Source organism: Harpia harpyja, chromosome 8, assembly GCF_026419915.1.
Source record: "Harpia harpyja isolate bHarHar1 chromosome 8, bHarHar1 primary haplotype, whole genome shotgun sequence".
Classification (NCBI taxonomy): Eukaryota; Metazoa; Chordata; class Aves; order Accipitriformes; family Accipitridae; genus Harpia; species Harpia harpyja.
The window spans coordinates 51,765,290-51,779,196 of record NC_068947.1 but is presented as its reverse complement, the minus strand read 5'-3'; the positions used below and the strand labels follow the sequence as shown (position 1 = coordinate 51,779,196).

General features: G+C 49.5%; 1 protein-coding gene and 1 long non-coding RNA gene across 2 annotated transcripts; one reads left to right on the top strand and one right to left on the bottom strand.

Annotated features, from left to right (window-relative positions):
- Positions 1 to 671: 671 nt before the first annotated feature.
- Positions 672 to 8,139, bottom strand: SCNN1A (sodium channel epithelial 1 subunit alpha). Its single transcript, XM_052794477.1, has 13 exons — positions 7,951 to 8,139; positions 7,350 to 7,723; positions 6,684 to 6,939; positions 5,613 to 5,800; positions 4,709 to 4,809; positions 3,851 to 4,014; positions 3,407 to 3,505; positions 3,119 to 3,236; positions 2,786 to 2,864; positions 2,413 to 2,470; positions 2,230 to 2,285; positions 1,599 to 1,674; positions 672 to 1,371 (listed from the first exon to the last, which is right to left on the bottom strand). Exons 1-13 carry the CDS (start codon positions 7,966 to 7,968, stop codon positions 1,045 to 1,047), a joined length of 1,914 nt encoding a protein of 637 aa, XP_052650437.1. The 5' UTR covers positions 7,969 to 8,139; the 3' UTR covers positions 672 to 1,044.
- A 184-nt stretch (positions 8,140 to 8,323) lies between these two features.
- Positions 8,324 to 8,891, top strand: LOC128145291 (uncharacterized). Its single transcript, XR_008236415.1, has 2 exons — positions 8,324 to 8,497; positions 8,629 to 8,891. It is a non-coding gene; the product is annotated as an uncharacterized LOC128145291 (long non-coding RNA).
- The last annotated feature ends 5,016 nt before the right edge of the window (positions 8,892 to 13,907 follow it).

Genomic DNA, 13,907 nt, shown 5'->3' with positions numbered 1-13,907 from the left:
GCTTTCCCTGAAAGGATCTTAGATTAAAGCCTGCAGCACTTCTGTGCTTCACAATCCTCAGCAGAGCCTCTGTGGGTGAGCCAGAGAAGAGTGGAGCAGAGCAGGCACTGTGTGACCTGTGCTATTCTGATCCTCTTTCCTGCCATGAGATCCTGCAAGAGATACTGTTTGGGATGTTTTTGAGGGTGTGCATAGCCACTTAGTTTCCATAGCTCCTACGCAGGGATCAGTTTATCCCCAACACTCTAGCAAACGGTCAAATGGCTGAACGTATGTGTGTACAGTATATCACAAGGAAGGAGACTACTGTACAGCTAAGATCTACCAGTGCCACATAGGCAGCTTGAAAAGGGAGACCTCATTCTGCCAGGGGTGTTTTGTCCTGACCTGAGAGTGGCAGCAAGCATCGACCACCTCCCTGGAGTATTGTGTGTAATATAGATGGAGATTATGTCAGTGGCTGTAATCTCTCAGGGCTATACAAGTAGCCTCTCCTCAGGGAGAGGAGAGGGTGGGTGGCTTGGTCTTGGGATCAGAGCTGGACATTAAGAACTAGGAAAAGAGCAACCAGTTTCCAACCTTAAGGAAAGCTTAACAAAGCTCAGCCTGTTGAGAGACTTGTACCCCAGAGACTACGTTCCTGTCCCTTGTCGTACCACAGAGGAGGCCAGTCACGCCTGCCAAACCTCTTTAATTAACAACAGACCAGAACTGTGGCAGCATCCTTGTTGCAGGGAAAAGAAAGCATGCATGCACATGTAGGTGTGCACACGCAAGGAGTGTAAGGAAACCAAGTGGACATCTCCCCCATACATACACTAGATCAACTCTCATCCCTGGGGATCCCCAGAGCGATAATATTTTATGAGACTGAAGAATTCACCTATAGTAGTAAAAGCAATGAACCCAGGCCAACCACAGTGCAGTCTTCTGCTATGGTCCAGGTAGAGCACCCCAGAAAGAAGGAAATGCAGGTCCCACAGACAAAGTGTGCAGCCTCTGCTCCAACTGCCACCCATCCGAACTGTGGAATAAGCCACTGCCTCACTCGTGTCCCATCTCACCATCCCTGCTCGGCCCACGTGGTTCCAGGCTGTTGTAGGATGGCAGCATGGTCACTACAGCCTCAACGGTGAAGCGGTGTGGAGCACTGAGACCTGGTGCCTCATCTTGGAAAGCAGTGTTATCGTGACTGTTTGGAGGAGGTTGCGGTGGAGAGAGCTGCTGCCGAGAACGGAACCAGCGTAAGGCCAAGATAAAGGTGATGGCGATGAAATCCAGAATCAGCTCTGCAAGCTCCATCACAGACAGGACAGAGGATCCGAACCAGAGACTCCACTGGTTCCCAAGCTGGGACAGCAGAGTCACTACCTGCAAGAGATGGAGAAAGGGCAGTGAGGACAGCCCTCGTTTGAGCCTTTTGCTTCCCTGCCTGCTCCCACTAGCAGTGCCACCGCGGTGCTGGAGAATTTTTCCCACCCTGCCACAGGAAAAGAGACTCGATATCCAGCAATGCTGCTGGAACAAACACCTGCCAGTATGGAGGGACATCGTGGGGGAATGGGTGACTAGAGAGGACGTGGCAGTAAAGTGTGTACCGTGAAGGCAGGAGACTCCCCATTGGTCTTGTAGTTCCACTCCTCAAAGAAGATATTCACTTTGGCAACTCCGTTCCTGTAAATGAAAGATGGGGCTCAGCAATCCCAAATCTGCAATCCCTGCATTTCTTCACCAAGCGTAATTGTCTTCTCTGTCCCCTTCTGCCCTCCTGTCCTCCCACATATACCAGCCAGAGGCTTTTCCCCATCTCTGCTGTTCCCTCATTCTGCACTAAATACAGTCTTTGGTACTCACAGTGCACTTCTGAGATGGTACTGTGAAACCCAATGTTTGTGCCATCCTTCACTGGCTAAGTACCAGCTCCTGCGTGGCTCTCCTTCCCACTCTTCCACGAGCCCTTACCCTGACTCCAGACCATACAGCAGCTGCCTGGGGCTTACTATTTTCATACTAGCACCTGATCCTTTTCAGATTCTTCACTTGGATTCCCAGTCCTTGTTGAAGTCTCAGTTTATCTCTACTGTGACTCAAATCCACTGGCCTTGTCCACAGGTCCCATGCCTAATCTCTTCCCATCCGTGATTTAATCTCAACTCTGACCCCCCCAACACACACACTCCACTGGGATGGTTTCTGGTTTGGATGCAACTTCTGTTGAGGGGTTCTCACCTCTTCGATGTGATATTGTATTTGTTCTGTTGTGAAAGCATGTAAAAAACCCAGTCCTGAAATGAAAGTGCAATAAATTGCGTTACATGATCACAGTCACCTCCTGTAGGTTTAGTACCAGTTGAGGAAGGACTAAATGGGAGGTGAGAGCAGCGCTAGGGAGCCAGGATACCCTCTCCTTACCTCTGAGACAGCAGAAGGCCAGCGGGAGTATCCAGCTGACAGCTGGTATTCTGTCATTCTGGAAGACAAGAGGCCGTGTTAGCTGTTGAAGCTGTAGGAGCCACAAGGCCAGGTCTCTCAATCCCCAGGCACACCTGGAAACTCCCTCCCATGCTGAAGTTCTGCCCACTTCCCACTGAGCTTCTGCACAGTCCTTGGGAGCTCACCCCCAAGCCGACACTGATGCTCCTCAGCCATTTCGGCTTCCTGATGGGAGAAACATCATTTCAGGTTGCAGCTCAGCTATTGACTCAAGCATTTGCCCTGGTCAGCGAATGCTTTCCAACACCTCTAGGAATAAAGAGTTTCCAGTCTGCCTGACAATCAAACTTACTTGCAAGGTTTCCGACATTTGTGGAAACAGCCCAGCACATCAGCTTTGAATTCAGCCAGGAGTTTGTAATAGCAGTAGCCTGAGCAGCAGAGAAAGTAAATCCAGGTAAGCTCACAGTATCTGTATACAAAGGGTGACGGGCGACAGCGAGGGGAATCGAGGGGAGATTTCCTTCCACAAGCTCAGAGGGACTAGCCATCCAAGACAAGAGTGTCTTTTGGATGTCCCTCACCAGGAAGGTCACTGAAGACAATGAGGAGATGTAATGGGACATGAGGTGGACCAAACAGGTTGAGGTGGGCATGAGCTTTACTATTCCTCCTGTCCACTTACCCCAGGCTACGTGCTTTGTGTAGTCACAGTACTCTGCTCCAGCGGGTAAGGGATAGAAGTAATACGCACAGCCACAGCGCTCTACCATGTTGAGCTGAAAGCAGGAGCGAATGCAGACCTGGGAAGCATATGAGGTGGAAAAGGGTGAACAAGGGAACCAAACCCACTGCAGCCTGTATCACATCATACTATTAACAGAGTCCACAGACAAGCATGGCTGTTAGGGGACTGAAGCGTTTCAGGAAAGTAGGGAAACAAGCTGGCACAGGACCAGTGATAATGAGTTACCTGTTCGGTGTAGCGGGATGAGTACAGATTTTGCACTGGCACATCACTGCCATCCTCTGTGCAATCACTGTAACTGCCCCCAAGACGCACAGTCATCTCCTAGAATATTGAACAGTCATTACTCAGAACGACTGGCTCTTTGCTGTTCTCTTTCTACGCTTCCCAGCCACAGGCTTCTTGTCCATCAGTATCTGCTTTTTATGCTTTCCTCAGGATGCCAGCTCCCCCTGCTTTCCTCCATTTCATGGTTCACTGATAAATTGCAGCCAAATGCTTCTCGTCTAGTCCAGTAAGCTGCTCTTCTTCCCCTCCCTCCACTCCATGTGATTAATCCCTTCCCTTAAATACATACTAGGCCCATGACAACCCATCTGTATCTATCCACCAAGGTAAAGCTCCCCCATAACCTCACGTCCACAGCTCTTACCCCTGCTGCTTCCTCACCTTTCTCATGCTGATGGAGGTCTCGATACCCGGACGCACGTTGAAACCCCCATCATCCATGAAGGCTGGCTCATTCTGATCATGGACCATGACCCTGGCTCCCGTTACCGTGGACAACAGAGGGATGAAATCATTCTGTTCGGTGCGCACCACCAGAGAGAGACCTGAGGAAATGTCAGAGAGCAAGGGAGGTCACGGCCGGCCGTCGTGCGGGAGAGGAGAGAGAGCAGAATGGTTAGAAGTGAGTCCGTAAGAAATGAAGGAAGAGAAACATCAACCAGGGCTGCACCAAAGCTGGGAAGCAGTGGAGGGTGGCTGGAGAGAGGCCAGAGCCAAAGCTGGAGGCTCCGGGAGAGGCCAGAGAAAACTGGATTTCTTTACTGTGGCTTAGAAAAAGCAGAACTGGGAATTGAGAGAGATTTCATTGAAAGACTCGGAGCCGGATGGAAGAAAAGCCTCAAGTTTGTGCCTAGAGAGGTTTCAGGGGGTTTGGGAACACAAACAGGTTCTGGCTGGAAACAGGAAAATGGGGAAGGAGGAGGTGAAAACCAGGCTCTCTGGAGCACAGCACTACAGCTCAACAGGGGACTTCAGGAAGGGCCAGCACGGGTCCAGAGGGAGCAACGAACATAAGGATCAGGCACTGATGGGGTAGAGAGAGTTCAGTGGGGCAGCAGCGAGGGACAGCCATGTCCATGAGACAGCCAGCTCCACACGAGTGAAAACAGAGCTTGGGCGAGACAGAGCAGGGCTGCAGCCTGCCACCACCAGCGTTAAGCACAGCAGGATGATGCCTGTAACTCCTGGGGAAAACAGAGCTGAGCTGTTCTTACTCACCAATGAGTGCCTCTCACCCACCATTATTGATCCCAGGCAGCGAGGATGTCCACAGGCTGCTGCTGTTGTCGTTAAAAGTATAGCAGTTCCCGTACAAGGGATGGTGGAAGTGGGTGTAATTCCTGAGAGGGGAACAGAAACATTCACACAGGGTGAGAAGGACTGCGAGACCAAGGGGAAGGGCTTTCTGAAAGGAACAACTCTGTTTTCCACCTGCAGGGAGAGGGGCTTACAGCAGATGGGCAGTATTTGTTATGTAAACTTGCCTGAACAGGGAGAAGCAATTAAAATGTGCTGTAAAAAATATCCTGGACCTGGACAGGTTTTTACACCAGGTTTTTCATACTGCTAACTCTTGAGAGCCCAAATGGGTTTTAGCAGTACTAGCAATTACTGTATAATCTTCCTAATATTGACAAAACTCTTTGCTCATCCTACCCCTCCTCCTCCCATGCTGATGGGTTTCATTCCACTACCTCTTTGGGGCTTTTTGACCAATGATGGCAGGAGAGAAGTGGGATATTTTTTTACTGTCTTTTTGTAACAACTCTCTCTTCTCCTCCTGTACATGGGCTGATATGTACCACTTTACCACTGTAGAGAGTAGAATAAAGAGACTTCTACACTGTACATCTGTACTCACTCTGGGGTTTGTACCAGTATTACTATTTCATTTGTGTGAAACGCAGGAAAAGGCAAACCCATCCTCCAAGGTCCAGTTTCAGGTCACAGAAACTGTGACCCTGGTGAGCACGACCCACAGGAAAGACTCAAGAAACATCATTTGAGACAACAGGAACTGAACAAGGCATGATCCCACCTTGGGAAAGAGGTTCTCTAATGTGGGTTTCTTGATTCCCCTCGGACCCAAACACAAAATAGGGGTGTTTTCAGGAAGATTTGGTGGGCTCTTTCCACCACTTACGCCTTGTCACATGTTGCTTCATTGAAGCGGCAAGCATAGATGAAATTCTCAAAGTCAGACTCATCCAGGGCTTTCGCATCAGGCATCTGCGCCAGGATATTGATATAGTGAAAGCTGTACCACTCCCGCACGGCATCCACCCCTGAGGAGTACGCCTGATGGAAACAGTCCTTGTTGTTTTCACTGCACTGTTAAGAAGAGAAGGAGAAAACCAGCCGTGTCACAGAAGTCTTGTCCAGGAGGCAAGGCTGTGCCTGTGCATTAGCTGTGCTCCCTCAGCACGGGCAGGAGATGAACCCGAGGGAGTGGAAGAGCTCCGCAGGGCTCCTGCGCTCGACTAAAAGTTGATCAGCAGGATGGGGAAAAGCAAACCCAGGGCAGCTCCTCGGTGGAAGGGAAACACCAGGTGAATGAGCACGGCTAAGTAAAACCCAGGAGGCAGCAAGTCACAGTGAGGTGTGCAGGGTGATCTGCGGCACATAAATTCTATGTGGTGGTATAAAACCAGCAACTTTAAATTCCTGTGTGGGGAGCCCTTCCTTCAGGGTGTGTCCAGAAAGACATTTGTGATCCTGTGGGAACTCCAGTTAACTGGCAAGCGATTAGCTTCAGTCCTTCAGCACCTTTTTAAATGCTAACACAGATACCCTAGGGCAAAGAAGCTGCTACCTAGGAGCAAATGTGACCACATTTCACACGGCCCACTGCCATCCAATACTTTCCCCTTCGCTGTTATTGGGCAAAACTGTGGCTGATGTTAATAAATGGCTCTCCAAAGGCAACTGCAAGGCTGATGTAGCCTTCAGGAAGGACAAGGTTTCCCTACTCTACCTAGGAAAAGATGGGCACTGACATGGACAAGTCTGGGGCCCACGTGGACAGGGACAGGACTTGGGGAGCGGGATTGCATTGGGCAAAGGATTCAGCTCTACCTTTATCTGTCATTAGCAAAAGCCAGTGCAGATTAATCAGACTTCTACATAGGGAAAGGCATGGCCAAGGGTCTAACAAGACAGAAATAGCTTGGCAGAGACCAGAGCCGGTAGGACACAGGATATCTAGGGATCTCACCAGAACAAACCCAATTTTCCAGTCGTTCTTGTCCACTGAGGGACTGTTCTCTGGCAAGTTGACTAAGTTATCCCGCTTCTGCCTTCGCAGCGGATGGCGCTGGACATGATGGAGCAGGCTCCTTGAGCTACGCTTTCGTGTGGACAGCGTGGACCAGTCACTTCGTGCCAGAGACATGTTGTAGTCATAAAGGTCTAGCAGTGTCTGATGCGTGATTTGGTCCAGCTCATCCAGCTTCTTCCGGATGGCACTGTATCTATACAGGGAGGAGAGAAGAGCCTGCAGGTTTAGGGCTGGATGCACATAAACAGCTCTGAATAAGACATGCGGCAAAGTTTGCTGGGGTGATTCAGGACATTCCTGCTGCCAGCTGCAAATCCAGCCCCTTGCCGGAGGCTACCATCCTTGTAGGAGAGAAGTAAACGCATCTGCTTTTGCCCTGCGGCAGTTTACAGTGCAGCCTGCTAACATACACCACCAAGCAGAGCTGCCTAAACTAAGGTGCCTTACTGTGAATGCCCTGCAGCAGCAAAGGCCTGTAAAAGTGTCCTTTCCACCGGCACTGCTACAGAAGGTCAAGGACCATGAGGAGAACAAGAGTACCTGCTTTTATCCTACACCCGCAAAAGTCAAGGCAGTCGACAGCTCTGGGAGTCTATTTCTTACCTGTATGGATTGAGGGTGCACAGCGTCACGGCTGGGAAAGTCAGCCTGTCGGAGTTAAGGTTAAGGTTGAGGTTGACAGGGTAGCTGAAGTACTCCCTGTAGAGGATCCCAAACTGCCAGTACATTAAGCCGAAGGTGAGAAAGAAGAGAACGGACCAGAAGGCTGTCTTCATCTTATTCTTTTTGGAGCACACCAGGCGGATAGCCCCGTGGATGGTCGTGTTGCTGCAGAAGAACTGGAACAGCTCCTGGTAGGAACCGTAGAACTCGATGAGACCCTCCCGCTCCTCTTCTTTCTGCCGGTGCTCCTCTTCTTGCTTACACTGCCTCGTTTTCTCCCCTTCTGGCATCTTCCCCGTCTTCACAGACCCACCCTACGCCACAAACCCCGAATTAGCGGGTAGCCCCGGTGACAAAAACCGGCTCTGCATCACCCTCTTCCCAAAACCTCCGGGCTTTCACCCCCTCCTCCCCGACCCCAGCCGTCCACGCACAAGCCCCCACCACCCCAGCCCTCTCCTCCCACGGGTGACAAGGCGGGGAGGGGGGGACATAGACCCGATCCCCCCCGCCCGGACCCCCCTCGCCCCAAGGGACTAACGCGAGGCGCCGTGCCCATGGCGGGCGGCGGCTGCTGGGACCGGGACCGGGACCGGAGCCCGTGTGTGTTTTCCCCGAGCGCTGCCGGCTCTCCCACAGCCTTCCCGGCTGGGCTGGGACCGGTTCCTTTCCAGTTGGAGCCAGCACCCCGCCCGGCTCCTGCCCTGCCAGCCTCTCCCCGCCCGCCCCTCCTTCCTTCCCTCCTTCCTTCCTTCCTTCCTTCCTTCCTTCCTTCTTCTCCTGCCCCTTCCCCTTTCCTCCCCCCTTCCCCGGGCGCTGCTCCAGGGGAAGAAAAAGCCTCTTTCAAGCGTCCGCGGCCGGGCAGAGCCAGGCGAGGAACCGGCGACACGACCTTGGCGGGTCGTCCCCGTCCCCGTTCCCGCCCGGTGCTCTGTGAGGGGAGCCCTGCCCCGGCCTGCTGCGGCTGAGGAACAGCCCGTCCCGCCTTTCCACACACGGCGGGGACACGGCGTCCCGGGCAGCAGTGCCGCTGAGGGCTGGTCCGTGGCTTTCGTGACCGGTTTGTGCTTTTCAAGGGCAAAGCCGAGGTAGATGGGGGGGGGTTTGGGGTGAAATCTGCGAGAGGGACGGGGCTCTGGGGCAGAGCGGGCCGGTGTGATACGCATGAGGTAGCGTCACTTTCGCTGGTTCATTAACTAAAGAAATCGTTCGTATCCAGAACTACCCGGCCCAGCCGTGAGGAGGAACATGTTTCACCAATCTGTGCCTGGGAAATCGAGGTCTCCCAAAGCCTCGCCGCGTTTCCTCAGACCGCGGCAATGAACACCCGTAGCCAGACCAGGAGCCCCTAACACCCCCCTGCCATTATAACGGTGGAACCCCTTTGCCAATCCTTTCCCCCAAAGATTTTCTCTCAAACGAGCTCTCTCTGAGGTTTTCACTTCTTTCTTTCCTTTATGAATAGCCTCCTTCAGATCAGTCCTTGTTCGGAGTCATCTGTCACTGAATTTCGATCCTTATTGGAGTTAGAAGTGGTTTGGTTAGTGACTCAAAACACACAGCCGCTTTTACCTCTTCATATTGCAAAATACCATGCTTGAAAAGGGCAAGCAGTACACTTTTGAGGCCAGCAGTTAAGTGACAGCGTGTTAGGAACAGCCTTGTGACAGCTGCTCGTTACAAACCTACAGCCACAACTTAGAGCTTTCCTCGAGCCCCGTCCCGTGACAAAAAGCAATGCAAAGCAAAAACGTCGTTTCTTCTGCAGTTCTAAGCTTAATTATACCTCAAGTAATTTATTTTGAACTTTCATCAAAGGTGAGTTGCACAGGGTGGGAGGGATGGGGGGGAATGAACTAACTAATACTGTATCAAATGCCTATTACAAAGCAGCTTCCCCAGGGCATTAGAAATGTCCTTCTGGGTCGGACCGACGGTCCATGCAGCTCCATACGCCATCTGGGGCAGTGCCATAGGAGATGCCATTTAGAGGAGGGATGTGAGCTCTTCTGACTTGTGCCATTTGTGTGTTTTATGCACTCAGATAGACCTGGAGAATCCCCGAAGAGGCACATCAGCCTTTTGAACCAGCCTTGTAACCTGTGCGTTAACGATTACACAGCATCAGTGCTTACAATTACCATTACAATGGAGCTATAGTCCAGTCACTTTGTAGAGAGCATGTTTATAACTTGTTTGACATACATTACTGTTATTTCCTGAAATTACTCAGTTACACTAGCGGACCATCCTCCAAAACCGCCTCTCTCTTTCTGGAATTGTGCCTCCGTCTTACCGGAATGACAAAAATGATTTTGCCCCTGAAAATGCCCGTTTTATACTCATTTAAGTTAACGGCACCCACAAAGCAACCAGAGCCAAATTTGGTAGAGCTGATACTTAGGGATTCTCTGATTTCCACAGTATTTAAAAGCATTTTGAACTGTCTTCAACTGATCTTTGCAAAACTTTTTGCTTTGCATCTTTTTGCTGGGTGTGAGACAAGGTGACTTACATTTTTTGATTTCTTTTGACTTGAGGAATAGTTAAAAACTCAAACATTTGGACTGATTTGCTGTATCTGAATGACGGTCTAAAGCAATTTTCTCAGCATTTTTGTCATGGCTGACAATTTCCGTCACTGTGTTGTCTGGGAGAACTTTTGGCCTTTGCCAGTTTGGACAAGAATAGCAGATAATTAGGGTGTGGGTGCACGTATTGTATGTTTTATTTTTGTATGTATATAAATGATGTACATCATATATCTGTGTATCTCTGTATGCACATCTAGGTACATATTTGGTTTATTTTCCGGAAGACTTTTTCCATATGTTGGGGTTTTTTTTCCTAAAGAATGAAAAAAACACTTGCTGGCTCTTTCACCCTTTCCAGCTGCCGTGTCAGCTGTGATCTAAGCAATTCCCCTTTCCCTCTTTCTCACGCCGGTGAGCTGCTCAGGCTGCTGTACCTTATCTGCTGTTGTGGCACACCTCAGAGCACGTAGGTGACTTCCAGTTGCTTCAGTCATGTGAATATCACGCTTTGGCTGTGGCTTTGTAAAAAGTCCTTACATTTCCGTGGTCACACAGATGTGCTGCAGGTTGATTGCCAACTCACAAAGGAACCAAAAATTTGTTTTTAGCATTTCTATGACCACAATTACCACTTGATTCCCCAAATACTTTAGAAACAATGCAAACAACAAATCTCCTGTTGCCTTCTCAGCTGCCAGGTTCAATCTCCATTTGCAGAACGTCAGAATTTGCTAACTCTTCAGGTTATTTTGATTACTTTCGTCTTCCCAGCTTTTGTTCTATTTTTTTCCGATGCCTAGATGAACTAGATCACTCAGGTGACAATCGTCTGACCAAGATTGTCAGTCATAAATGGTACCATTTTCCTCAGGCAGGCTTCACTGTAACAGAAGATAGTGACATGGGATTATTAGTGTCGTTTGCAAAAGTGACTCCTGTTGATAATTTGGGTAATGAGATACACTCCTGTCTCAAACTCCCCTCACCACAAGAATCTTCTGAGCATTTTGCCCATCCACAAGTTTCTGGATATTTATTTGATGTATTGACCTATCAAGGTGAGTCACACCTGATGGAACTCGTTTTGACACCGCTGGTTATTTCCCCTACCCCCATGCAGGTTCAGCACTTATGGGATAAATGGTCTTCTGAAATCCCAAGTCTTGCATTAGGATGAAAGATCTTCCATCAGGCACTACAAATCCTTTTTGGAAGTTTTGATTCATAGTATTTACTTCACCTCTAACAACATTTTAAATCCAAGGAGCTTTATACTGAAAAGATCCTTTTCCTTCAGATGCTTGTCACTAGGTCCTTCTCTTTTGAAATGGGAAGCGCCCTGTTGTTCTGGGCAGTGCTTCTATATATTGTATTTTCACAAGGTGAATGCATGATTGCTTTTTATTGCTACCGAGCAACATTTGAGTACACATGAATCATTTTTTATGGCACCAAATTTGAAATGTTTCCTTACCAGCTATGTCTATTATCTGCCCAGGTAGGAATGTGATAACGATCTGTAGTGCACACAACATTTTAAAATAGAACAAACTTTTTTCAACACAGTGCTACTGTGGTGGGTCAAAACCAAAAGTCTCTCCCTGTCTGGTCTGGATTCCAAGTGTAACAAATTATACATGTTTTTGAACTACTTGAAAGACCTTTGATCAGTTTAGTTCTTTTGTATATCCATGTATGCAATTGTGTTTTCCTTCTGCTGCAAGGTAGAAGCCAGTGATTATTTCTGGATTAGCTGTATTTTTCTGCATTAAAACTAGCAACCCAAACAGTCAAGAAACAGCAGCACGGATGGTGCTCTAAGTTTAACTGAAGTGTTTGGCCAAAGAAGCACCAGCCTAGTAGCTGATAAAGATGGGTAGACGTGAGGCTATAGTTTGTACTGCTGTTGCTCTTCAGCAGGGAGTTATTTACCCAGGATTCATGGACTCCATGGAGGCAGAGGTGGTGATCTCTAAAGAGGATAGTTATTAAAAAGCCATCAGGGATTTGCAAACCAATCTAATGGGCTGTTGAATGCCTTCTCCCTTGCTACTGATGTAACTTGCTAGGCAGCAGTGGTGTCTGTCCCAAATAACCAGAGATACTACAGCAGCAAGAGCATGTCCATGTACACACCCCCACTCCTTTGTGTCCCGAGGAGGCTGCTTTTCATGATGCAAAAGGGAGTGCTGGGAAAAAAATGAAGCAGTGTGTGTTATCCCTGTCTTTCAGCATGAAAGGTGGGAGATGACAGGGTAGAGCTAATGTAAAGAATATTGTAGGACTGAGCAAATCGTGCTGGAAACTGTGCGGCGGGAACCCAGTCTCTCTTCCTAGGAGAATGAAGTTAACATGAGAGGACCCAAGAAGACCCGGATGGATCGTCTTTTGTTGCTGTTTGCACGCTGCAATGCGGTACGAAGCCTGGAGGAGAGCCTGGGTTGTGGCTACTCATGCTCTGCCTCAGCTGGCAAATCTGAAGTAGCTCCTGAAAAATGTAGCTGACTCCCATCTGTTGTCTGTATTGCGGGACGAGGGATATTGCTTCCTGCAAATGCTGAATCAGTCTGGGTGCTGAAGCAGCTCAGCGACCCAGACCCTGTGGTACGTTAGCCATACTACTGTGTGTCCGAGTCAGCTGCCACCTTCGCTGCTAGTGACCTGGCCTCCATGAGAAAGTCACCGAGTGCTGAAAATGGGCCTTCAAGGTCTACCTCTGCTGCATATTCCCTAAACCCAGGGTCTCATGTAGGATCACTCAGCCAGATCGACAGCTCCTCAGATCTTCGAATCATAGAATCGTTTAGGTTGGAAAAGACTTTTAAGATCATCGAGTCCAACCGTTAACCTGGCACTGCCAAGTCCACCACTAAACCATGTCCTGAAGTGCCTTGTCTATGTGCTTTTTGAATACCTCCAGGGGCGGTGACTCAACCACTTCCCTGGGCAGCCTGTTCCAATGCTTGACAACCCTTTCGGTGAAGAAATTTTTCCTGATATCCAATCTAAACCTCCCCCGGCACAACTTGAGGCCATTTCCTCAATCCAGTCCTGGTGCAATAGGATTGACTGTGGAAATAGCCAGATGAAAATTCTCACCCCCTGGCGTAGCTAAGCTAAGACTAAAGCCCGTCTGGAAGCTGGGTGTGCACTCCGGGCTGAAACAGCAGAGAGCAGAGCTATAGGACTGGATGTCAAAACCAGTGATTTCTCTGGCTGCTTTGTCCTGAGGGGCAGTTAATTAGTGGGGAGATCAAGATGGGAGCATCCTGGAGTTCCTCCCTCCCTGTTCTCTGCAGCTGAAATCGTTTAATTTCCTCATTCCAGCCCTAACAATATAACTATTATCACAATCAGCTGACTCCCCGCGCCTGTGCCCCCGCCCCTTTTGTGATCTCTCCTGCACCATTCCTGGAAATCGGAGGTGGATGCAGCCACCTCAGACCAGTTTTTCTTCCAACACCTGCTGCTCCCCAGCCAAGAGAGATCACGGGGTTGGGCCTGGTCACCCTCTGAGCCCAACACGGCACCTGGCACAGCTTGGTAGACACAGGTGCTCGCTGCTGCCCACCTGGAGCTTTGCTGGAGCTGATGTTAGGACAACCTAGTTGACGTTTACGTCCAGTTTCGAAGCTGCCCCACGTAATTCTCCAGGTGTCCCCCTCAGTCACTCCCATCTCAGTGGTTTCGTGTTGCTTCTGCTTCTCGGCTCTGCTCTGGTGATGGTGATCCTCTCCTGCTCTGGAATATAAGCTAGAAGTGATGCCCTCAAAAAGGGAATCCACAGGGAATTAAGCCCTTAAGAAGAGAAGTTAATCCATAAATCCCATTTCTTTTATGGGTAAGGCCAGATTTCATAGCCAAATGGCTTGAGGGAACACTTCCCACCACACCCTTCTCAAAAGGCAGAGCAGAAGGCATCACCCCCCTTTCCCACCTCCTTTTTAATTGTTCAGACGTGTTC